The sequence below is a fragment of the Desarmillaria tabescens genome (genome assembly GCF_030435595.1).
Source record: "Desarmillaria tabescens strain CCBAS 213 chromosome Unknown EV420scaffold_19, whole genome shotgun sequence".
Lineage (NCBI taxonomy): Eukaryota > Fungi > Basidiomycota > Agaricomycetes > Agaricales > Physalacriaceae > Desarmillaria > Desarmillaria tabescens.
Genome location: NW_026848318.1, coordinates 539,231 through 564,474, shown reverse-complemented (window position 1 = coordinate 564,474; position 25,244 = coordinate 539,231). Strand labels below are relative to the sequence as shown.

At 49.6% G+C, this 25,244-nt stretch overlaps 5 protein-coding genes across 5 annotated transcripts; 2 read left to right on the top strand and 3 right to left on the bottom strand.

Moving 5' to 3' along the window:
• Positions 1–169: 169 nt before the first annotated feature.
• EV420DRAFT_1620865 (uncharacterized protein) lies at positions 170–1,943 on the top strand (the record flags this gene model as incomplete). Its single annotated transcript, XM_060475623.1, has 6 exons — positions 170–304; positions 653–759; positions 834–1,173; positions 1,219–1,400; positions 1,455–1,784; positions 1,832–1,943. 6 exons carry the CDS (start codon positions 170–172, stop codon positions 1,941–1,943), a joined length of 1,206 nt encoding a protein of 401 aa, XP_060330353.1.
• Positions 1,944–1,973: 30 nt separating this feature from the next.
• EV420DRAFT_1643405 (uncharacterized protein) lies at positions 1,974–3,119 on the top strand (the record flags this gene model as incomplete). Its single annotated transcript, XM_060477508.1, has 4 exons — positions 1,974–2,226; positions 2,275–2,460; positions 2,513–2,639; positions 2,690–3,119. The coding sequence occupies 4 exons, from the start codon at positions 1,974–1,976 to the stop codon at positions 3,117–3,119; spliced, it is 996 nt and encodes a 331-aa protein (XP_060330352.1).
• A 10,359-nt stretch (positions 3,120–13,478) lies between these two features.
• EV420DRAFT_1480220 (uncharacterized protein) lies at positions 13,479–14,096 on the bottom strand (the record flags this gene model as incomplete). The annotated part of the gene is made up of 2 exons (XM_060469651.1): positions 13,479–13,980; positions 14,035–14,096. 2 exons carry the CDS (start codon positions 14,094–14,096, stop codon positions 13,479–13,481), a joined length of 564 nt encoding a protein of 187 aa, XP_060330351.1.
• Positions 14,097–17,565: 3,469 nt separating this feature from the next.
• Positions 17,566–20,164, bottom strand: EV420DRAFT_1546293 (hexose transporter). The gene is made up of 14 exons (XM_060473296.1): positions 19,937–20,164; positions 19,847–19,879; positions 19,670–19,796; positions 19,461–19,612; positions 19,378–19,409; positions 19,231–19,330; positions 18,980–19,180; positions 18,863–18,927; positions 18,631–18,800; positions 18,344–18,570; positions 18,149–18,288; positions 18,072–18,094; positions 17,973–18,021; positions 17,566–17,920 (listed from the first exon to the last, which is right to left on the bottom strand). The coding sequence occupies exons 1-14, from the start codon at positions 20,020–20,022 to the stop codon at positions 17,757–17,759; spliced, it is 1,569 nt and encodes a 522-aa protein (XP_060330350.1). The 5' UTR covers positions 20,023–20,164; the 3' UTR covers positions 17,566–17,756.
• A 584-nt stretch (positions 20,165–20,748) lies between these two features.
• EV420DRAFT_411181 (uncharacterized protein) lies at positions 20,749–23,046 on the bottom strand. Its single transcript, XM_060482009.1, has 16 exons — positions 22,849–23,046; positions 22,721–22,784; positions 22,609–22,668; positions 22,514–22,554; positions 22,442–22,457; positions 22,366–22,385; positions 22,251–22,314; positions 22,133–22,198; positions 22,015–22,078; positions 21,915–21,955; positions 21,822–21,864; positions 21,679–21,769; positions 21,529–21,619; positions 21,420–21,471; positions 21,137–21,361; positions 20,749–21,086 (listed from the first exon to the last, which is right to left on the bottom strand). The coding sequence occupies exons 1-16, from the start codon at positions 22,881–22,883 to the stop codon at positions 21,007–21,009; spliced, it is 1,053 nt and encodes a 350-aa protein (XP_060330349.1). The 5' UTR covers positions 22,884–23,046; the 3' UTR covers positions 20,749–21,006.
• Between the last annotated feature and the right edge of the window lie 2,198 nt (positions 23,047–25,244).

Genomic DNA, 25,244 nt, shown 5'->3' with positions numbered 1-25,244 from the left:
ACAAGGACCACTATTTCACATGTTTCATCGAAATAACAACGTCTCTCTTTTTCGTAGTCTCTGTTAGGATGAAGTAATATTTAACCCAAATGACGTGACATTGGTACCCATCTCCTTCTCTCCCTCTCACGGAATATGTGGAACTACAATCCCAAGAAGCACGGAAAGCATGCCCCTGCACGAAACTTGGTTGTCAGTGATGGCACTGAGCGTCAGCCCCCTGCTCCTGCTGTTGAGCATTATCGACACACTCATTTCAGCACAGAGACGAAGGAAGGACAGGATGGTGTACGAGTTTGCTCCAGTACGCATCATAGAACTTTGACGCTTCCTGCTCTTGAATCTCAGTACCCTGTAATGGATAAGGATCTGTACCCATCTATCGCAGAGTTGTCTTCAGGATCGTTTTTAGATCCCGATTATGCTCCGTCTGCCGAGGTTCAGGATGGTGAAGAGGAAGGGAGTGCCACTCGTGCTTCCAGGCTGCTTGGCATAGGTCTAATATTTACCAGTGTCACGAAGTCTAACTAATGTTACTCACCAGGATCATCCACTCCTCGTCTGGTCTCAGCTACGCTCAGAGTACCTCGACGAGATCTTGAAACTCGACGCGTTTGAAACGGAGGACAATGATGCATGCGACGCTTGCAAGACCGACTTAGGCCTATTTCGCTGTCTCTCCTGTGTCGATACTCGGCGCCTTTGTCACACTTGCATAGTTGCTGGGCACAAAGGCTTGCCCCTGCATAGAATCGAGGTGTGTCAATAAGGATCAATGTATCTAATGATTTTGACGAGATGTGGTAGGAGTGGCGTTCTTCATTTTTCTGAAGAACGACGCTTGCCCAACTCAGGCTTAACTTTGAACTGGGCCATAAACACGGGACATCGTGCCTCTTTCCCGCAATCATTCCAGATTTTGTTGTTGTTGACATAGATGGCATCCACATGGTTAACATGGCGTTTTGCAATTGTACCCAAGGGATCTTACAGCACATTCAGCTACTTCATCGATGGCTGTTTCCCGTGACAACGATATACCCACATACCGCTTTCACGTTTTGTGTGCTTCACTTCTTTCAACTTCTTTCATTCATGTCAAAGGTATCCGCATACGAGTTTTATCACACATTGGTTCGCTTGACCGATAACTCTGGGATGTACACACCTCCAGTAAGGCTTCTTCATACCACATGCAAAGCTGCTTATAGGAGTCAGGACCGCTACCAGGCTTTTCTTCGAGTCATGCGAGAGTGGCGGCACATTCGTGCTTTGAAACGATTTGGGCGTGGGCACGAATCGAGTGGTATACAAGGCACTAAACAGGGTGAACTCGCTCTTCGTTGTCCTGCATGCCCTCAACCAAGCATCAACTTACCTCCAGATTGGAACAAGAATCTGTACGTCTCATTACAAGTTTGCTTGTAGTTCCTAGGTCCTGACTTTTCCCCAAGAGCTCCTCGCTGGTTGTACCGCTTGTTTTTGGCTATAGATGCAAATTTCCGGCTCCATCGACTGAACGTCTCTAGCAACGAATCTGACCCGGGCCTCAATCTCGGATATGCTTACTTCGTTGAAGAAACCGCTTTTCATAGTCACCTTGATACATTCGGAAAGGCCATTCCTGAGGAAGAAAAGAGTACGTGTAACAATCACAATGCCGTCAAGCTTGCAAATAGTAGAGGTGGACACGGTGCCGCAGCAACAGAGGTTGGTGCTGTTGTCTGCGGACGACATGATATGAAACGTCCTATGTCAGTCGGAGACCTCCAGAAAGGCGAAAGGTATGGATTTTATGAGAAATTATGTTCAATTCTGAACATATTATCAGATATCTCAATATGGACTACTTCGTTTTATCAACCTTATCAGACGACACGCCTCCTGAGTTGGTGATATCATACGACATTGCATGTCAATGGCATAAGAAGTTTTTCACTTGAATTTCCCAGTATCCTGAATCACTATGACCGATGCAATCAGAGCGGAATATCCTTTACCTTGTGCCAAAATTCCATCTGCCAGCCCATGTTTTGAAATGCCATGACAATTTTTCCTTCAATTTCTCCGCCGGAGTTGGTCGCACCGATGGCGAGGCTCCTGAGCGCGGTTGGGCTGCTACCAATGCTTTAGCAGCAAGTACCAAAGAGATGGGTCCAGGTGCTCATCGAGACACTTTGGATGACCATTTTGGAGATTACAACTGGAGAAAGATCATCATTCTAGGTATGTAATTCTTTTAACAAACGGAATCAGCTAACCTTTGGTTTTCAGCGGATACTCTTTGTGATCGGCTGAAGGAGGCGGTCAAAGCTCATATCGAGCATGTTGAAGAGTTTATAGGATACGAGGATGCTTTGCGGGTCGAGCATTCAGAATCTGTCGACTCATGGAGACAAATGGTCCTTTTATGGGAAGCCGATCGAACACAGCAGAATCCCTTTGCACCGACTTTGCGCTGTAAGTCTGCCTGCATCATCATCAATATCTGATTCTCACTTGTACCATTTAGCTGTGACTGAAAATGCCGTGCATCTGGAGCTCGCAAGAGAAGAAAAGAATGTTTCTGCTGTAGAAATTCGGCATGATGTTAGCCCCAGTGAGTTAATTGCACAAGGATTACAGCTAGAAGAGGCCCAGTATGTTTCCGTATCATCTGATGGGATGCCGTCCCTGACAATTTTGACAGGGTGCGACTGCAATATGATATCGACGCCCTTGGTCTACATTCAACAGATCTACAACGCACCAAAGTTCAAGCCCAGGAGAACCGTATCAGCCGCAAAATTGAAGCATGGATTGATGTGCAGAAGGTATGCATGCCTAGGACCACACTTCTACATGCACGGGATGACGATTGCCGCATGGTTGGAGCTGCTGTGTGGCCTTCAAAGATTCCTCTCTATCTCCCTTCTACCGCCCTCAGGCTCAATGCTATTGATGCATTGACCCAGAGCACTATCGTCGACGATGAGTGGTGTCTCCATCTTGCTCAGGCTAATGATGCCTTGGCTGTGCTACATGATCATCTTCTTCTAAAATCTTATCTCACGGCGTGGCGACAATGCTTTTCCCGAGGACAGCGCTATGGCACTAAAGCAAATACCTTATTTCACTGAGTAGAAGACAAGATTGCTGCTGACATTTCAAGATACCAACGAATCTACATGGCATTGGCGTCGATGTCCGTAAAGTTAAACCGGTATGAATGGCAGGGGATTCTCCGCCCTCTAAAGGATTGTTAGCCACTAACTCTAATCGACTTAGATCGTACTAAGGTCGCTACTCGCACTTCGGTAGACGACACTCAGCAAGTCAAAGACGACGCAAGTCGATGGAGCACTTAGTCAGAAGAACGGAGTTTCGATGTTAGGTAGAATAAACCTTAGCCGAAGCTGGGGTTTAGACCAGCTGAGGCTCTACTTAAATACACGTTGCGTAGGCTAAAGATAGTGCCGCAGCAACGTCCGACCGAGATCGCAACATAGAGTAAGCGTGAACACGTAAGAAAAGAAAAGAAAGGAAAAAGAAAAGAATAATCGTAACATTACCCCCTCCTTAAGACTCATTCGTCCCGAATGAGAATATCTCCTCCCTTCCACATCGTCGAGTCGAGGGGCTCACTTCTGCTTTAAAACAGGATCGATTGGACCTCCGCTACACCATAAAAAGCCACCCGGTGTGTTCGGCCTCTGACCCTCTCTCCCCCTGGACTTAGGTTCCTATAAATCCCAAGCCTCTTTGCGCCGGTTAGGCCTCGACTGTCTGTCGGGATCCGCGATCCCTAAGGGTTCAATGCTTATAAGTAAGCGGTGGAAATCCCCTTCTACACCATAGGTAATGATTTAGGACTCCTCCGATATGGAGGAGTCACTCGAATCGTTTTGCGATGAGGAAGGTCGTGATTCGGAGTAAAACGACCACTCCTCCTCTTCTTCATCATCATCGTTGTCATCATCTTCGTTCTTGTCCCAATTCTCCGTGACTCGTTGTAGGAAATCTACATCGGAGTCGTTATCTGTTGAAGTTTCTTCCACTATGGGTACCCCATCCGCTTCTTCTGCCGTTACTTCTCGCATCTCTACTGCAGATTGCACATCCGAATGCCTTGGGTTCGTGCATTCGGAGGAATAAACGGTTTCCACGTCCGTGACGCACGGAGTGTCCGGGTCGTGGTATGGTGTCTTAGCTTCCGGAGGGATTTTGTCGTCTCTCCCCACTGTCCGTCCGTGTTTGTTGACCTCCCAATAAATCCGTTGAAGGCGTGCCTCATAGTCGTTCACCAGCTCCTCCGCGTTGGCCATATCGGAACGTTTGACCCATGAGTTTTCTTCCCTCGGGTATCCTCTCCACTTTACTAGGTATTCTGTTATCGCACGACGGTTACGCCCTCGACCGGTAATCTTGTCCCGCTGTTCCACAATTTCTTCTATCTCGTATTCCTCCTCGTCGTCTATTAACTCTGGAGGGGGTCGCTCCGGACGGGGTTGATTGGGAAATGCGGGGGCCACGTAAGGCGTCAGGAGGGATTCATTGAAGCGATTATGAATCCTCCATTTAACTGGTAGTTTTAACTCGTAAGCGGAGGCTCCCTTTTTGGCAATGATGATAAAGGGTCCAACGCGACGATCTCCGAGTTTTTTGGTGGGTCGAGGGAGGTTTAAGTTGGTGGTGTCTAACCACACCTTGTCTCCCGGCTGATACTCCACCGCTTGCTCCTTGTGTTTATCGTAGGCCTTTTTCATTGATTCGGCCGCTTTCTCCAAGGACGTCTTCGTTTCTTTTTGGGCTTTCTCGATCTCTGCTACCAGCTTTGTCGCGGCTGGAACCACTGTTGGCTTTCGTGACGCGGTGATAACCTGTCCATCTCTTCCAAAGACTACCTTGTACGGAGAATACCCGGTGGACGAGTGCTGGCGATTATTGTGGGTGAAGGCTGCTAAGGGCAACCATTCACTCCAATCGTCTTGTCTATCGTTGACGAACATCTTGAGGTATTTTTCGATTTCTTGGTTTACCCTCTCTGTCTGCCCGTCCGTCTGTGGGTGGTACGCTGTGGAGGGATTCCCTTCGACGTTAATGAGAGCGTAGAATTCTTTCATGAATTTGGAGACGAAGACCGAGCCTCGGTCCGAGATAACCTTTTCTGGCATCACCCCGTAGGGTACATACACGCGGTCTCTCAGAATCTTGGCGAAGCCAAGAGAGGTGAGTTCCTCTGTGCAGGCGATGGGAATGATGGTTTTGGAGAAACGGTCGACAATCACCAGGATAGAGTCAAACCCCTTGGAATTGGGTAGTTTGGTGATCATATCCACGGAAAGGTGGGTCCAAGGGCGAACCGGGACCTCGTTAGGATGTAGTGGGGCCTTCTTGGGGCGACGGTCTGCTTTGGTTCGTTGGCAAACGTCGCATCCTTTTACGTATGCCTCCACGTCTCGTCGCAATCTCGGCCACCAATAGTCCCGGAGTACTAACTCCTTGGTCTTGTCAATGCCTGGATGCCCGGCCGTGGCATGGTCGTGTTTGAGGGCTATGATTTGACCTCGGAGGTCGCGATCTACCGGTACATAGATTCGTCCGTCGTACCATAGTAGGTCTTGGTCGCGAGAGACTCCCTTCTCGTGATTTAATGAGTTAGAGATCCCTCTGTCCCAGCGACGAGGATCGTGGGTCGCCGCCTTGATTCGCTCGTTCAAGTCCTCGGCCGTAGGCATGATGAGGGCTCTAAAATGCTCCGCTTTGAGTACTACCACATCTCGGTTATCCTCCTTCCCCTGGTCGTGATCCGCCCTTCGGGATAGAAGGTCCGCCTTGCGATTTTGAGCCCCCGGTTTATGATGTAGACTGAACTGATATTCCGCTAACTCAGTAACCCACCGGGCTTGTCGTCGGTTGAGTTTCTGTGGTTTACGGAAATACTGGAGGTTGGAATGATCGGTCCAGATTTCGAAATCTTCTCTCGCCCCCATGAGGTACTGGCGCCATTCTTCGAGAGCGATCATTATGGCCAACAGTTCCTTGTCGTAAATTTCATAGTTGCGCTCCGTGACTGAGAGGGCTTTGGAGAGAAAAGCAACTGGTCTCCACTTCTCGTCCTGCCATTGAGAAAGTACTGCTCCTATCGCCCCTTCGCTCGAGTCGGCTTCTACTCGGAACCTCCCTTCGTCCAGGGGAATGGCGAGGACCACGTCCTCGCGGAATAGCTCTTTGAGCTTTTCGAATGCTTTTTGTTGGGCCTCCCCCCACTGCCATTCCTGCTTCCCCGTCAAGGAGGTTAAGGGCCTCACGTGTTTGCTGTAGTCGCGGATGAAGCGCCGGTAGAAATTACAGAATCCTAGGAAGGACTGTAGTTCTTGTTTCCTTCGAGGGACCGGCCAATCGAGCAGTCCCGCAATCTTGACCGGGTCCATCCGGATCTTCCCCTCGCTGATGATCACCCCCAGGTACTCGGTTTCCTCCACCTCAAACTCGCACTTCTCTGCTTTAAGAAACAACTTGTTTTCGCGAAGGATCTGCAGCACCTTGCGCACGATCCGGCGATGCTCCGCCTTGGTTTTTGAAGCAATGAGAATATCGTCTAGGTAAACCGATACTTCTCCGGCCGCGATGAGATCCTTGAAGATATCGTTCATCATCCATTGGAACGTGGCCGGAGAATTGGTCAGCCCGAAGAACATTACCAAGGGCTCATAGAGTCCACGGTTGGTTCGGAATGCGGCTTTCCATTCATCCCCTTGTTTAATTCTCACGTTGTTATAGCCCCAACGCACGTCCAACTTGGTGAAGTACTTAGCCTTCTTCAGCCGATCCATCAATTCCCCGATAAGCGGTAACGGATATCGGTTTTTGATGGTCATCTCGTTTAACTTTCGATAGTCCTGGACGGGGCGTAACTTGCCATCCTTTTTCTTAACGAAAAAGAATGGTGAGGCCATGGGGGACTTCGAAGGTTGAATTCGACCGGTGGACAGGTTCTCGTCTAAGAACCTGTCTAGCTCTTCCTGCTCCGCCTGGTTAAGAGGATAGACCTTGCAGTCTAAATTAGCGTTGGCGTTGGGAATCAGCTCGATGGCGTGATCCCAGGGTTTACGAGGTGGTAGTTCATCGAAGTTTTCTTTATCGAAAATGTCTTTGAACTCTCGGTACTCCTCCGGGACTATTTCTTCGAACGACTTGGCGGTTTTCTTGGCGTGAGCTTGGGCGGCTAGTTCGTTAGCCCGAGTCCCCATGGCTCGCACATGGAAGGCTTCTTCGAAGTCGATGACGAGAATGGTATCTCCCTCCTCGTACTCGTCCCACCGTGCTGAGGGGGTCGGTGTCGGGGAGGGAAAATGGGATTTTCCTGCACGTGCATCGGGCTAGGGTCACCGCCCCGGTGTCCCAGTCAATCAGGGGATTATGACGTTGTAACCAGTCGTGTCCCAGGAATAGGGGAGTGGAGCCTAGGTCGACTACGGCTAGTTCGATCCGCTCCACGTGGTCCCCTATGCGTAGTCGTACTTCGGCATACTCGGTGATATCCCCTCCTTTGTTGCGGGTGCCGTCGGCATTGTAAACCGGAACGGGTCGGGCCGCCTTCTTCAGGTTAAGGTCATGGGCTTGGGCCCAGGTCCGGTCAATTGAGCTTCCGGTGGCCCCGCTGTCGACCAGGGCGCTTACGGCGTGGGTCTCCCTCGTGTCCAGAGTCTCTAATTGCACCTTTATTGAGACATTACGCCCCTTTCTTCCTCGTATGTACATGGGCGGCTTCTGTAAGTCCTCCATCCACTGCCACTTTTCCCTAGCTTGAGCGGCCGTCTCGGTCTGTTCCTCCAGCTGATGGCATAACTGATCATTTACCTCCTCTCGTCGTCGCGGGTGCACCCATCCGTTGAGGACGGCGCGCGCCGCCGCATCCCCTCGTGCAATTCGTAGGGCCCGACGGGTCCATAGGATTCCATGCGGCTCGTAATACATGGCCGCGAACACCTTCTTGTCGTTGGCGTTCGCGGTGAGGGACACAGCGGGAGACGTCGGTCTCTTGGGAGTCACTACTGGTATGTCGGACCGTAAGTGGGCTTCCTCATCTTCGACTTCCTCCAGCGAGACCGAAGGGGTCTTCCCTCGAAGTGGCATTTGGTCACCTGGACGAGAAAGGTCCAGAGGCGGCACTTGGGCGCCTTTGATATTCGAGGTGGTGGAGGAGGGCGCTCTGCCCTTTCTTCGGCCCTGGCCTCGGGCGCTTGTGCTCGACGTTGTAACCTCCACGGTTGTCCTAAACTTACTGCTCTTCCTAGACCCGGCGGTACTTCGGGTTGCCCTTCGCGGGGGCACACATATTGGCTCCCCCGAGGGGTCTGCACTGTTTGCCGTCGGGTGTCCCTTGGCTACTAAGGGCAGGTGGTCCCCCGAGTTCACGACCTCAGCTGCTTTTCCGACGCTTCCCACTGGAACAGACGCCTTCACAGACGCAGGCCCAGCAGGCTGGGCTGACGACCTTTCTCCCACTCCGGGCTGACCTCCCTTCGTCAAGGGTGCAGTCGAGACACGACCTAGGGGGCTCTGCCCTCGAGGGGCTTTCCCTGTGCGGTCGGCCGGGGGTTCCTGAGCTGGGACGGCCCCTAGGGGTTCAGTGCTTGTCGCAGACCGCGACGAGCGGCGGTAATCCCCTCCTACGCCATTGGCGTTTTGCGATTCTTCATCCTTAGTTTCTTCGACTGGTAACGCGGCGAAAAAGTTGGTATATTGTTCATACGGAGTCCCTACATACGTAGTATAAGTCCGACTAATATTACATGAGTGCGTACCAGTGGAAACTGAGTCCTCTGCCAACGCCGTCGAATCGCTTATTTCGACGCCGGCTCGTCTTTTGACGACTTCTTCTCCTCCTTGACCTCCTCGACCTTGGTATCCTTCCCTAGATCTTCTTTCTCGGCTTCAGCGAGTAATTGGCGGAGGCGGGCGACGTTGGGCTTTTTGCGAGGTGGTAGTTTGACGGGAAGCCACTTGGACTTGTCGTCAGGGCACTTGTGCTTGGGGCTCCACCCCGTGTTCCCACACTTAAAGCATCGCTTGTCGGACCGCAGCTTGTCGATCTCCATTGGCTGCCCGGCTCCTCCATAGGTGGTTCCAGTGGCGTCCTTCTTATCGCCACCGGACCCCGACCCGCTTCCTTTTGATTGATTGCCTCGACCCGAACCACCTTGGTTCGAGGAGGACTTATTGCCCAGTCCTTGGGCCACTCCGTACCTGTAGTTGGCGTCTATCCGAAGGACGCGTGCCTTCCACTGTGCGTAGGTTGTGGGGCGCTCGTTGTCCCCATGCATAACCGTATTCCGCACTGTCGGCCTTATCGCCGCTTCCACTGCTTCGAACATCTGCTTCTCGTCTCCGAACTCCTCGCATTTATGGGCCAGCCGCTCAAACTTCGCGAAGAATTCTACTGCGGATTTGTGGTCCGCCTGTCGGACCTTCTTCCACTCCGACTTCCATATGGTCAATTCAGCGACTTCGCGGAACTCGCGCTTTAGGTCATCGGAGAATTCCGCCCAGGTGGGGAATCTCCAATGACCCTGCGGGTCCCGATAGCGGTAGTATTGGTCGACCCACCACTGCTGCGCGTCTCCACGTAGGTATCCTTGTGCGAACGTGATACGATAAGGGTTGTGCCCTTGATCGTTCATTGTATAGTACATGGGGAATACCGAGAAGTAGACTTCGCAGTGATGCAAGAACCGCGTGATGTCCGAAGAGACCCCGGTGAAGTATTCGGGCTGGGTTACCAGCTTGGGCTTGACATCGTTCCACGGGTTGTTGACGGCTCCCGGCGCGAGTTGCCAGGGGGGAATGGGTTCGGGAGGTGACGGTACGTGTGGCGGCACCGGCGGTTTAGGCGGTCGCGACACCGATCGTAAGTTTCGATTATCCCCCGGGGGCGGATATCCCGCGGGGTCCGGGTATAGCGGTTGTTTTGGTGGGAACGGGGGTACTGTGGACCCCTTTCCCTTGTCGGTACGAGACGGCCCAGCGCCTGGGTCGTCCATGTCGTCATCGTCTTCGCCTGCCCCCCCGAAGAACCCCTCGGGAAAGAAGTCCGATGGGTCCGTCGGGTGAGGCATCGGTTGAGGCCTTCTATAGGGCTCACACCCTCGCTGCGGAGCAGTGGGGTTTACCAGGTTCCAGACGATTGCCGCCCGGTGCCAGGTTTCTACTTCGAGGATGTTCTTCATTAGATATACATCCCCCGTTTGTTTCGCGTGGCAGTAGTCTTCGCCTGCCTCGGAGAAGAGCCACTGCGGGTCTCTTTCCATGTCTTCCATCATTATTTCGTATAGTCCGTGCCAGGGTAGTAATTCGAAGATACCTGGCCTAGGCACTGGTCCCTGAAGAAGGACCTGCTTCACCGCCGCCATTACCGTCGGTTCCAGGGCCTGGTTTGGGGGCCGACTTGGCATCCTCTGCCTCCTTCCTCTCTCGGGCGATTCGGTCGATTTCCTTATTTCGCCTCCACCTCCCGATATCGGAGTCCTCGTTGGAGATCTCCTCCTGGTAAACTCTCCATGCTCGTGTTCTGGCCTCGAGGTCGGTTCCTGCCCTCCTGGCGTATCCGGTGTAGCGAACGGCAGCGGCTCGTATCCGGTTGTCGATTTCGGCGGGAGTGGCGTCGGGCTCGACGGGTAGGTCCCAGAAGCCGTTGGGTCCGTAGAGGGCGTCCTCTTCGGCGCGTCGAATGCGTGCATCGTGCGCTCGGCCTCGGTCCATTCTGGCCTGGACCTCTGGGGATTCCCTGGCAGCTCGAGTGAGTCGGAGGGACTCGATGTACGTGTGATAGAGGAGCGGCCAAGGACGCTGGGTCGCAGGGACGGGGTCGGCGAAGGCTCGCGATGGGACGGACGGTTCCCAATCGGAGACTCCGGCGAGTCGCTCGGCGGCGGTAATTGTCCCAAGGTCTTCGGCGTCGAAGTCTGGGAACTCGCTCCAAAGCTCCCCATGCGTCGGCTCGTGCGAGGGGACGGGGGAAGTGAGTATTGGGGCCTCGGGGCCCTCAGCGATCGGGTCGGGCTTTCTTCTGGTCGGGACTCCGGCCACAGGAGTCTCTTCCCTGTTGTCGGCGTAGACCCAACTGGTGCTGGGATGCCAGCCGACTGGGGGTCCTCTATTGGGTGGCCAGGCCCTTGGAAGAGACTGTGCGTCAATTGTACTGGTGGAAGCCGCGGAGGCTCCGAGGCCAAGCTCTCCGGAATCGGTGTCGTAGTCATCCTTTTGCCCCTGTATATACCTCCTTCGCTCTGTCCCGAGGTCGGGATCTCCCCACTGGGCGTCGACCCACTTCGTGGACGACCTTCCGGACCAGTTGTCTCCGGAATAGGTTGCATCCTCTTCCGTATTCGGGTAGAGGTCGTCGAGGATGTCGTCGAGGCGGGTTCTTTCCCACTCGGTGAGCTCGTCCCCTTCGAACTCGGTATCAGGGCTTTCTTCGCCCGTGACCAGATGCCTGGTGTCTTGTCTTCGGCCTCCGTCGGGGCTTGACTCGCCTTCGACTGGAGACTGGTCGAAGAGGCCTGGTAGGGGCGAGTCTCCTCTGTCGAGGAGTACGCTCCTGGTATCGGTGATGTCGACGGAGTCGGTTGACTCGGCGGTGGCGCTTCTGTAGGAGTCGGTGCTCGACTCTGAGGATCGCGAGCTGGGTCGCGACGATCCGTAGAGGGACTCTCCATAGAGAGAGTGTAGCTCTAGCCGAGGGGTTTCTGGAACTGGTAGTGTTTGCTGCGAGGCCGCGGGGATATCTATCACCTGCGGGGGATATGCGGGTGCGCTGGGCACGTAATGGAAGGGAAGCTGAGGTCGAACCCTTCTCTGTTGTCGGCAACAGCGGAGTGTGTAGTATAAAGAAATGGACAAGAAAAAGGCGATAAAAGTTACGAAGATTGCGGGAATGGCGTCGGACCAGGGCATCCGTATAGGGATCTATCCTTTGCGCAGGTCGACGATTGACCATGCAAGTTGGTATACCGCGAGGATGGTGAGAACGATCAAGAGCGCGATGATCAAGCTAAGGTCGGCCTCGTAATTGGAGCCGTTCATTAACAGGATCTCACACTCGTCGGAATTAGGAAAGCTTGTTACTATCAACAAGATGATTGTCAATAGCGATGCAAGCTGGAGGGCGAGTACGAAAGGTTTCGTGTTGGGATACGTGGTTCTTAAAAGAGGCGAGGGTATATCGCGTACAGGGCAGCTAACAATCCTGCTAGTACCGCTGCGGATATTCCGAGCCCGATAAGAACAAAGGTAAAGAATATAGTGAAGACTACTCCGAGGAGTAGGTCGTCGTTTCGGATGGTTTCAACAATCAACCGAGTTACTAGCAACAGAAGGAGTAGCCGAGGGGGTATTAGCCACAAGGCTAGTGCGACGAGGTAGTGTATCGGATGAATGATGACGGTGAGTGCTTTTCCGTCGGTCCACTCGCTGTACGTTGACAAGCACCGGGTTGTCCACACGAACGTATGCGATGACCTCTCTGGTCAAGCGGGGTAAATTTTCTCGTAAAGAAGTTGGGCAGCGCTCTTTCTCGGAAGTGACGCTGAGCAACGTAGATCGAGCTTCGGCTAAATGTTAGCCACTAACTCTAATCGACTTAGATCGTACTAAGGTCGCTACTCGCACTTCGGTAGACGACACTCAGCAAGTCAAAGACGACGCAAGTCGATGGAGCACTTAGTCAGAAGAACGGAGTTTCGATGTTAGGTAGAATAAACCTTAGCCGAAGCTGGGGTTTAGACCAGCTGAGGCTCTACTTAAATACACGTTGCGTAGGCTAAAGATAGTGCCGCAGCAACGTCCGACCGAGATCGCAACATAGAGTAAGCGTGAACACGTAAGAAAAGAAAAGAAAGGAAAAAGAAAAGAATAATCGTAACAAGGATGAAGATGTTCGAGGTCTTGATCAGTACAATGAGTCGACTTCAGAGGGACATCGCAATCTGGCATGGATTTGGAAAACTAATCTCCAAGGTGGAGATAAAGGTCTCCAGGAAGGTAAGTGTCTTTGCTCAAATCTGAAATCTGGATTCTAACTGAGCCTGTTCTTTGATAGCGTTGAGAATTGAGTGGTGCAAGTCCCAGGCATGAGCTCAACGGTGGCAAGAAGAATGCACGTTATTGACTGAGGAGTTGCGTCGTGTCCAGGCTACTTTTATGTACTATTCACAGCTGTGGACCAAGCGAGCTGAGTTGAGATTACTCCCTGGTGCAAGAGCTTATGCTTTCAGGCAAGCAGCACTATGGAGCGAGCTACAAATGGACGCAAAAGCCAAATGGCACAACGTCCAGACTACTCTGGACATGAATTCGTTGACACATAGCATAGCAACCGCAGATCTCGATGGCCGTATTAACAGCGAAGTACATAGTACGTAGTTTTTCTATTGTCAAGTCAGGTTACAATATGATAAGAGTCGGGTTGTGATATATTGAGATCAGTACATCAATAACTACTCATCATGATCGACTTCAATAGGAGTATAGTAGGACGGCACAATAACATGGGGATGACCAAAAACATGACGGATCTTTTGGAACTCACGGGTGACCATGTTCTCTAGGTCATCGAGCACATTGATGATTGCACTGCGGCTCCAACTATGTGGACCCCGATGACTATAAAGCCACAATTGCTTCAGACCCATAATAAAGAGTGTGAAAATCTCCTGTAGGTTGGGTTTAGCAAAGGAATCAAGATAGAAGGGATGACAAACAATCTTTCGCTGCTCCTTATCTGGGTTTCTTCCTATGAACAGTCCTGAAACGTCCTCTGGCCACAAAAAAAAGTATTCTTCATATAGCCTGTCAAGGAAACGCAGCACTGTGTCTGCATATACGGCACGTTCGAAGTCCAGGCCAAACTCGGCAAGCCACTGGCGCTGCTCCGGAGAATAATACAATCGGATGGCATATTCGTACTCTGATGAAGCTGCGAAGACTCCAATAATGCTTCTGTTCGAGATTATTGTTAAGCTTAGGATGCAAGTATGAAGGAAACCAACTTACAGAGAACCATCTCCAATTCGATTATATCGGTGATAGTGAAATAGGTCTACCTCCAGAGACATATTCAATGCAGGAGGGAGTACTGTTATAGGTAGGCGATGAGAGCGAGAGGATAACGGATAAGGATTCACTCATTGTGGGTTCGCTTTTATACATTCCCATGGAGTCAACTTAGTACATTCCTGTGGAACCAACTTTGTAAATTCCCGTAGAGTCGACTTTGTACATTCTCATGGAACCGACTTTGTAAATTCCCGTAGAGTCGACTTTGTAAATTCTCGTGACATCGACTTTGTACATTCTCGTAGAATCAACTGTACGCAGTGAAGCACGTACAATGATCAACGATGCATCTATTCAATCTGTATATTGTTGACACCATAGAGCTGAGCTAAGCAACATGCACTGCGAACGGCATACTTATCGTGAGCATATTCATAATGGCAAATGACAAGCTGGAAATTTTTGTTCCTTACTGTATGTTAGCGCGATAACGTACCCAACAGTTATTGATATCGCAACTGAATAGCATAGAAGGGTATAGAAATATGCTTCCACTGAATAGGGGTATAGCAAAAGCAAAAAGAGACCCAGTGACAGTGTCAGTCCCCTGCTCTTCCCAGATGAATCGGTGGCTAAAGAGATCGCGAACCGTTGAATTGCATATTTTACCATGAGCCAGTAGTACAGCCACATAAAAATTTGAGATCCCATCACAGTAGTACGATCCCAGATCTGTACCTAAAGTGGATGAAAGGGCGCAGAATCGGGTGACGACGAGCAAGGAGGCGCGGGATCAATGTCTGAAGCGTGGGAAATAGTGACCGGGTATGGCCGCAGCACGATTTAGCATGCTGGCATGTGATTTTGACATTTTACGGGACTTTGCAAAGTGCTTCCACTGTACAGAACTACGATAGAATGCGTAAATTGATCTGCACTGTATCTACCGGGAGAATTTGTACAGTATGGACGTTATAGACTCGGGGAGCTTCGGTTAATTCTTTGCACAGCGAGGTAACAATAAGTAAGGTGAGATAAGTGTAAGAAAATGGGCAGAATCGTCGCAGTTTGATATTACTCCAGGACAATATTTACTACTTACTGGTTAATGCATAGTAAGTACTGGCTAATAAGTACAAGGTTCCACAAATTAGTCACCAGGAAATCACCAGCCTGAGGTCCACCTCATCTGTATGAATGCTTCTACCAGTCCATAGCTGACAACGACGGAACTGTGTTCACAACGGCGAGGACTTGAGGAAAGACGCCGGGGACGCAAACCCAAATATGGTACGGGCATGGCCGCTCGGCCGAGAGTGAAAACTTCGAAAACGCTGGGGCTCCTGAAGAGCCCCTCGGGGAGCCCCCGGAGCGGGGCTCTCCAATAGTTTTATTCCGAGCATGCAGCCGAGACGCATTTGCGTAAACTTTGTTTAGTACGTTCGTCTCGTTGAGATCCGAGATGAATCAGGCCTAACACCGATTGCTGTGCATCAGATACGCTGTACGGTCTAATTTCGAACTCGCTGCAAGCTAGGGCTTCCCTGAGAAATGCACGACTGGGGCACTTGTTTTTCGCGCTGCTTCAACGCGCCGGTGCCTTAGAGATGTCATCTTTATCTATGGTATTTTGCGTTCGCTACGTTGTTTTCCACGCGTTCTTAGACTCTACTTTAACTATCTCCAGGTAGCCAGCTGTTATTTCAGGTTGCGAGCCATATATTGAACTTCTAGCTCAAATTTCTAACTCTCATGTTTTCTCGAGTCTTGTCTGACCAGCCCTCCTGGCGACACTAGAGATCTAAAATCTTAATTACTGTTGATCGAGGCCCCTCGGAGTCCGAAAACTCATGGAAATGGGTGCCAAACTGGTCAAGGTCCCGTTGGACAAAACTCGGAACCAGGGTTAACATTCGATTCGAAATGACAGACCTCGCTTCATAGAACAGAATAGGATATTGTTCCAAATTTATGGCTTACGGCGACGATATCCAATTTCATTTCGTACTGTAAACGGACGTGGAAAACTTTCGGCCAATCCGACACAAAGATATTTGACATTACAAAGAAGATCAGGATCTGGAAGGAGCTTCCTTATATACGCACATCTCGCCTTTGTTTCTGACTCCAACTTCGCCAAACGCAATCTTCAACTCGCTTCGCATTGACGTTCCACGCTAGCTTTCGTTGCGCTCTCTGTATAAAATCATGGCAATCACGCACATTCTACCGATAAACCACACGCGTGTGTGAAGCCGTGCAAGAAGCGTTTTGCTAGACGTCACGACCTACTACGACACTATAAAACTCACTTGACCGGCGACGCTCGGGCAAAAGCGTAAGGTAAATTTTTACCTGTTCATGTCGCATGCTAATCCTTAACTTGAAATGGTCTTGTTTACTGCCCGTTCTCTTGGTGCAACTCTAGCGACTTCCAACGGAGTAACATCAAGTCGCACATAAATGCCAAGCAGTGAGTCCTCCTCTCTTCATATGGACAACGCTGGCATACTCACAGCTAGGCTCGTTTTAGCCGTCGTCACAGGCATCTGGTGTGTTTTGACTGCACAAATTTCTGGGTCGCCAAGGATTTGGCAGCACTGGCTGAACATAATGCCACTGTTCACGATACCATTCTTTCACCTCAGAGGCAGCAAAGGAAACAATACATCACTGTTGGATCCCAGAGCAATGTCATGGCTTTCTCCGACGCGGCGTCTAACTCCAGCCCTTCTGCCTGCCCGTCCGACACCACCCATTACCGTTTCGACGTAAACGATGCAAGGCCCAATAGCCCTCTCGGGCTCCCCCTCACATTCTCTCCTCCTGCCTTGAAATCATCTTCCGGAAATCATGTGAACCAACATCAATTTCACGACTATCCGAGTCGCACTTCAACCCCTTGCTGTCTTCCCTCACTCTCAGAAGTCCTCAGGGGGTTGGATTATCATCCTATTGGTGTTCAACCACCACCAGTGTTGTACCTTGCCACTGCCAATGTCAGCACCCAAGGTAGCATCAACTATCGACATAGCCTCCCCGGTCCGCCCAACCCTCAGGCCTCCCATGGTCCCTTCAATGGACTACCAGTCTCCTACCCTCCGTTCCCGCCTCGGATACCCGAAAGCACAAGGAGGTCAAGTTTGATAACGGCAATGTTGTCACCCGATATCCCAACTCCGTGGTTCGGACGACTCCTGGGTCGTCAACGACAGAGGAGGTAATAAGTGATTGCTGTCGAGCAGGCGGTTTACGATGGGTACTACCATCGGAGCTCAAGTGAGGACTGATAATTGTTGTGCGAGCAGCACTGGCGGGAGGTTCCCAGTCAATTGGCACCGCAGTTGGACCATTTCCCTTTTCAAATTTACTGCTCTTAAGTCTTGTTTTCATATTGCTATTGCTGTTGTTCCTGCTTTCTTGTGTCACTGCAATCGATGTGTTGTCCATGTATCTCTACTAGACTAAGGTTGTACTCTTGCGAAGGAAGAATAGACGACGATTGTGACTGTACACAATCCTTTCAAGTCAAATCATAACGCCTAAGGCATTAAGTATAATTGTCTTCATTCCTAGGACATACTTGGTAGGCAAAGCAGCGAGGCATCAGCGTAATATAGAAATTTCGTGTATATTAAAGTCCAAAGCAAAATGCGTTATATATATTGTAATACATATATCCTTCCCAACTGACATCCGGAGAATAATTATGATCCATTCTACATCTTAGTATCTGGTAGATCCGCGTGGTGCAACGAGGATCCAGAGAGTTTCTCGTCATCAGTTTTGATACCGGCAGCTAGCGCAAGCTGATCTTTTGCGTCGTCTCCGTCGAAGATAACGGCGGTCTCCTCAAGAGTAAGATTCTTTGTCTCGACGATGTCTGTACAAAATGTCAGAACTGACTCATTCACGGTCCAAAGAAAAGCACCTACAAAGGTAAAGGAAAACGCATTCAAACGCAATCCAGCACACGTAGACGATCTGTAAACCCGGTCAACGGTGGAAGAGGATAGAATGACACGATCACGTACATAGTACTTCCAGCCGATGTTGCCTGCCAAAATTCAGATCGTTTGGGTGCAATGATGGAGTGAATAGAAACACTTACCCAATGCGATTGGGTTCACATACTGGTTGAAAATCAGAGCCACTGAAATTGTGAAGTTGAACACGTTGAAGCCCTTGGCACGGATCGGGTAAGGAAGAATTTCGACCGTGTAAGCTACAATCAAGGGCGAGAATGCAATACTATGCAGAAAGTGAGAAGTTGTAGTATAAGATAACCGATAGAGGCGTTACTTACTCATAAGCTGCATAGAACAAGAAAATGAAAGCTATCAGGGCGTGAGCAGCTCCCTCAGTTCCTTTCTCGCTGTGCACCGCGAAGCAGATAGTTTGAGCGCTGAAGAAGACGAACATGCCCACTGCGGACATCATGAATAACAGGCGTCGGCCGAGTTTGTCAACGAGACTTGAAGCGAGCAATGCCCAAGCCAAGTTCCAGATTTGGAGGATACCATTGATCAAGAGCTGAAAGGAAGACGAACATCAGTGCCTGTATCCTAAGCATGCAGCCGACAAATTACTTACCTGAATTGTTGGATTCTTGATGTTGATGTCGTTCAAGATCTGGTTCAAGTAGTACGATGCCAAGCCATTACCGGACCACTGGGAGAAGAATGCAATAGCGATGATGATTCTCATACGCTTGCGATTTCCTGGGGTGGAAATCAAAGACTTCCATCCGACGTTGGCGGTCACTGAAATAAGACTCGATGGTTAGGTGGCATAACGTGGACCTTCGGAAGATGCAAGAACGCACCGGTGCGATCCAATTCAATGGCAGCCCTGATTTCCTCAAACTCATGCTTTACCAGTGGGTCCTCGCTACAGTTTGGTTATTAGACGCTGATGTCCAAGGAAATCATGTCACACATACGCATTTCCATCGGCATGATAATAAGCCAAGACCTTTAGGGCTTGCTCTTCACGGCCCTTGCTGACAAGCCAACGCGGAGACTCGGGGATGAACCAAATGAGGGCGACCTGTAGTACAGAAGGCAGGGCCTGAAGAGCTGACGGAATTCTCCACGCCCAGGTGTTCTTGATCTTGAAAGTACCGAATGTTGTCCAGGCAGCACTACAGGAACATCATAAACGGGAAAGACCTCTGAATAGATGATTACTTACATGATAGATCCCAGATACCATAGGGAGTTATATGTCGACGTGAGAGGTCCACGATAAGATGGATATGATATCTCAGTGACCAGCATGGGAGCAGAATTTGCTATTCACGCATGAGTTACTTCGCATTCTGCGGAATAACAGGCGTACCAGCAAAGGTCAAACCAAAACCAATGAGAAATCTAGAAAAACGTTCAAAAATGTCGATCTATACAATGATAATACAGACGTACCGAGCTCCAATAAACATCCCAACGGACTGAGAAGCCGTCTGAATAGCTGTAGCCATAATCATGATTGTAGCACCCAGAAGAATGGTATATCTCCGTCCAATGCCATCCGAAGAATATGGAGCAAAGGGATACGCGGCGAGACTCCCAATATTCTGTAGAGGCGGAATTATTCGCCAGGGCTCGAAAGAAATGCAGAGCTGTATTCGCACCTGAATGGCATTCAGAAGGCCAAGTCTCCCGCCAGTTGGCTTGTGAAAATACTCAGACCATTGAGTGAGTGATTGTAGTCCATTCATCATGCTTCCATCGTATCCGTTCGTAGAAGACGTGATGAGTCTGGTCTAAACGTTGGTCATCGAACTACCAAACCTAAAGGGAACACTTACAGCAAAAGGATGCAGAAGTTAAGGGCAATGATTCTTTCAACATAAAAGAATTCGTGAGCCTGACGTCCAACAATAACAAAACTATCGTACCTTCTGTTGTTATACCATTTCCTGTTGGGGTCGATAAGGTGACTATAACCGACCGACCCAGCGTTTGCAACAGCACCTCCAGCCATTGTTGCGTAGCGAAGTTGGGGGTATCAGAGTTGACGGTATCAGAACAACAAAGTTCGCCTAAATGTACCAGACGGGTTTTATAGTACCCACGGGCAGTCCGTCTCATGGGCAGTGGCAGCTGATCGCAGAAGTTTCTCCCAAGGTACGCCGTAACTTGAAGAATTGAGTCTAGTACGGAGGGTCAAGATGCATTTTTAGTATTAGCTCCGACCTACGGGACATGAACAGTTAGTTGTTCTACATCCCTCAGAGGTTGCGCATTATGCCTTACCTTTGCTATACTGTCCGTGGAACGTGCCGCATTTTCTCGAAATTTGGCCGCCTTGTCTACGACTTGGAGCTACTGCGTCACTCTACTGGAGCTTCTGCCAGAAAAGAGTGAAGCTGACATGAGAATTCTCCAGACCGTTCCATCGAGACTGCACGCTGATACAGATGTGAACATAATCGCAATCTGGGCCCCATGACCGCTCTGCAGTCCCCATTAGCAGCCTACAATCCCCATAATTCAAAGGATCAGTGGGAGACTTCCGCTTAATGCACTCCGAACTTCCTCCGCATCAAAATCGACCCACTAGTGATAACCGCGATTTTGTGGTTGTCCAATTCATTTCTCAAATCTGTTCACGGTCCCAAGACATGAAGAGATATGGGGAAGTATGTATCCGCGGAAGTTCTCGGGAGAAGCAACTTGAAGATCTTGTGTAGCGTACAAGTAGCGAAGACTCGACAATAATCGATCAAAATTGAATGGTTAGCATCCGACGCGAGCTTGATCCTGTCCCACCGCCTGTTAGAACTCACCGACAGACGTCCCGGCAAGGAACATGGACCACAGGAAGATGCTTCAAGTTGGTATGATCCGGTACATTCGGTACTGATACTCTATTGGGGTACATAAGGGCCAGTCGGTGGTATAGCAAAACCAAAAAAAATCCACTGCAAGACGTAGCTGAAAGCAAGGTGAAAGGTATATCTATCTTCTAAACTGTCGAAATTTTGATGACCTCGCCATTCGAGGAATGCGTTGATGTTGCCTCCTGTACTTTACGGTGTTCCATTTCTGTGAGGGATGATCAGTTGAGCATCAAGGGGCTGTTATATGAAGCGCACCGTATTCATCGGGATGCTCGGCATGTGTATAGATTTGAGTGGTGATTTGGATACCACTGAAAGTCAATGAACGGATCAAAGTCAGATACTTGCCGTGAGAAGAATAATATACGCACACTCCAGCGCCCGTAGGCTTGCTCCCACTAACGCTTTCTGACGTTACCTCGCCTCTTTCTTCGTTGTAAACATTGATACCGGTAGAACGAGCGACTTTGATGAGCAGTCCTAGATTGAAACGCGGTCATAATCATCGTGCTCAAAGGAAACTAGAAACTCTACTCACGAGACATCGACATCTCAATTTGTAGCTTGACAATGTATACCACCGGGTGGAACTAAGTATAACGGTCCGGTTCAGTCCGGCAACTGGACTCCGTGTTATCGAACCTTACTTGACAGTATACGAATTGATTCCTGAGAGCGGTGACGCCCAAAAGCAGGATGTCCATGCCGATAGATATGATAATTATATACTGATTGAAGCTGTGGTTATAATAGAGTGAGCAAGTAGAAGCGGCGTCTGCAAGTACCGGAGCACATACCGCATGACTCTATCGTACTTCTTTAGGCCGTGCTGGATAAGCCGTGTCTTCACTTTGTGGATGAACAAGAGATTGAGGAACAAGTCCAAAACTGCGATGCCGCTATTAGTAGGTGAGGTAGACGTTGTGGTGACATGACATACGAAGGTACACTGATTTCTCGAATCGATCATACCAATGGTTCAACTGAAGCCGTTATATCAGCGGGAGACATAGAATGACGATGAGGAGCGCACCGAAATGTACGTAGTGTTAATTTGGAGATGCGCAGGAATCCCTGGTTCAGGATAGATGAAGTCCAGACATTTCATCCGGTAGACTGCGAACGCCACTTACAAATACAAGCTGTGGATATGGATATCATGGTCACGATGGTCGCCACAGAGGCCTTGAGGATGAGCTAGGGACGGCTGCATTTCAGAGAAGGTTCTCAAGTCATGTTAACGTGACATACTCTCTGCCTTGGCTGCGAGTACAGGATGCAAAGTCGGTTGACGATAATCAGCATCAGGCACTGAACCTGATTTTAAGGTTTAGAGGAACGCCAAGCATCAACCACAGTAGGGACCTACTTGACAGATCCAACAGAGGATGACCGTAAGGAAGACACCGAGGCCAGGAGGGAAAATCTTCGCTCTGTAAACAAATGAGCTGCTCGAGACGATATCAGATAGTATGCCAACTTACAAGTAGCCCCATGAGACGATCTACGGGAAGGCGTTGATTGTGAATGATATCACCTCCAGCTCATTAAGATACGTACACAAAAACCAAGGTCCCTATTGCGTGCAAAAAATGAATGTCAAAAATCCAAAAGAGAGGCTGAACAACGAACGCAAGAATTTCTACCCAAATCATGACGATGTATGCGGAAAACTACGAGCAGCAAGTTCAGTATATCTCCAAGGTAAAGAGTGCAAGGATCCTCACTCTTCTTGCCCTTCTCGTCTCCAGAATGGCGCACCATGTGACATTGACTGCAAATCCAAACTATAGGAAGGTTCAAACGAACAAGAAAAACGGACAGCGTAAAACGACGGACGAAAAAGCCAAAGACGATGGATCCAAGGAGTAAATCTCCTTTAGTGACCTCGAGTTCCTCGAACCTGCGAGTTAAGAGATGTTCATACAGACTGGACTCCATTGTCGATGATCAAGAAGTGGACGCACGGATACTGGGTCTTAAACCCGACGTCAATGGCCATGACAAAAGAGAGGAATAGCCGAGCGGTGGGGGGAAAGGTGGGGCTAAGGTCTGCCTATAAAATCGCCGCGTATCTTATGTAGACCTGCGGGAATGATCAGAACCTCCTGAGCACAACTCTGCGCTTCTCGGCAAAGGAGTTATTTGTCAAAGTGGAAATCTGGTTCATATGGACGATAAAAATTACGAGTTAAGTTTCGGGCACGACTAGTCCCATGATATATACGATTTGGATTTATAGACTGGACACCAGAGGAAGGAAAGCAAGAACAAGACACCCGGGGATTCAACAGGATAAACATCGACCAATTACAGGTTGTCGGATAATTATCTGTCGGACATCCGCGCCTGGTTGCTGGTAGGAGCGATCAGAACGATCATCTTACGGAGCGCTTCGATCACGCCCCGCCCGTATACGCCGCGTGTCTGAATGAATGAAAGGAGCTCCAGAAGGAATCTAAATCGAAAAGTGTGAAATTTCCGCCGACGTGAGATCACGTGAACGTGTACACGTTCTCTTTCGGAAGACTTTCGCCGAGACCCGGCAATGAAATTCCACTGCGGATGAGGCAGTGAGGAGGTGTCCCGCTGCTCCAGAACATTGCTCATGATCACCCTCACGATATCGTAGCATTTGAATATGTACGAAATCCCTGACAATCCATATAGTTTTTTCTTCCGCGGCCATCAACTCCTGAGCTAGCAAAGTTGGCAATTATTTTTCAATTCCCCTGCTTTTCGAATTCCAAGAACACCGATCCCTTGTGCAGGGATGGTGACAAGTTGCCATTAGATTAGTACCATTATCCAATACAATTCCGGATCCGCGAACAGAATTGGTATTCTCCACTGCCAGAAGTCGGGCGATCCGGGCCATATCGACTCACGAGCGCCAGGCTCTCTATCAAGCTTAATGCTAAGGATTAGATTTCCAAATCAACAAGGCAGGGGTATGTAATAACACTCGCCGACGGAATCTTGAAGCTTCTACAGTATCGGTCTGCATGCGAATAAGAAAAAAAAACTGCTGTAAATGGAACGGTTACTTCTGATTGCAATAGGTCGGCGTACACTCGATCGCAAGATTGAATAAAGACAACAGTCTCCAAGCAGCCATCGAAGTCACCCTCAAGAAGCTCGGAATGTTACAGAATGTTACCCGCTAGGTAAAGTATCCGAGGGTCTATTACGCTGACAACAGGGATTGGTAGGAAGTGATCCAGATAGATATCCAAGGCTTGGCAAATAACATCCCAGATTCGAGGGTAAGTACATGCCTTGGATAATCAAAAGGGCACCACGGGTATATGTATTACTGGATAAAGGCGGCACCGAATTAAAGACTGTAGATGGCAAAAGTCGACATTCAAGGAGGCGTAACCCCTGTAACTTCAACCTGGAAGGACATGAGAATTGCGAATAGAAGGATTCGGCTACCGGTAACGATAGGTCAATATTGATGTCACTGCTCGACAGCGACGGAAGGACGTACAGAAACAATAAAAATCAGCAGCGCACGCCGGTTCCTTCCCTCATATTATTGATGCAGGAGTTTGGTCAGTGAGGAGGATCGGAAAACTTGAGAACTTTCGTCAGAATGGCGATTCCACGCCAGAACGATGTGGCAGATACATGAGATACTGTTATCAAAAGGAGCGTATTTGTGGTGAAAAATTTTTGGCTGAAATTCTTATGGCGAAAATAGATGCCTCCCAAGAGATATTAAATAAGTAGACGTAGGTAAACAACGCAGTGGCCACCAAATTGATTTGCAACATCAAAATAGCGAGCATGCCCTGAAGGAGCCCTGGCGCAGAGCCAGATATCTGGAGGACGGCTGGTTTCGTTCATTTGCAATCCTGATCTCCGAAAGCAAAAACAGTTAGTCCCAGATTCAGAATGGACGCTAAGTATACGTTAATTCGAATAAAGCTGCTAGAAGACGCTAATGACAATGATTAGCAATTGCAACAGTGTACCATTTCAGAAGAACATAAGACTTCAAGTCGCCCTATGGAAACCAAATTCGCTCAAGGCTCACGTCTCCGCGGTTTCGGCTTTGGGCGCCACCGCCACATCTTTCATTTTCAGGGGTGTTGTATGACCGTGATGGCACCTGGAAGAGACGAGGGCTGACAGAAATCTGTTGGAGAATTTGGGGTCAGGAAAAGAAAACAACCCAAGACAGAGAACCCAACTTGAGATACAAGAGCTTTGGAGTGCAATGTTGTACAGGGCCAACATCGTTTTTCGTTTGGAAGGGAGGCGACGCACACGTTCAAAATCTGTTTTCTCACTGACCTGATGAATTATTTCGTATGGGTTTGTGGGGAAATCGGACATTTCAACAACAGATCTCATG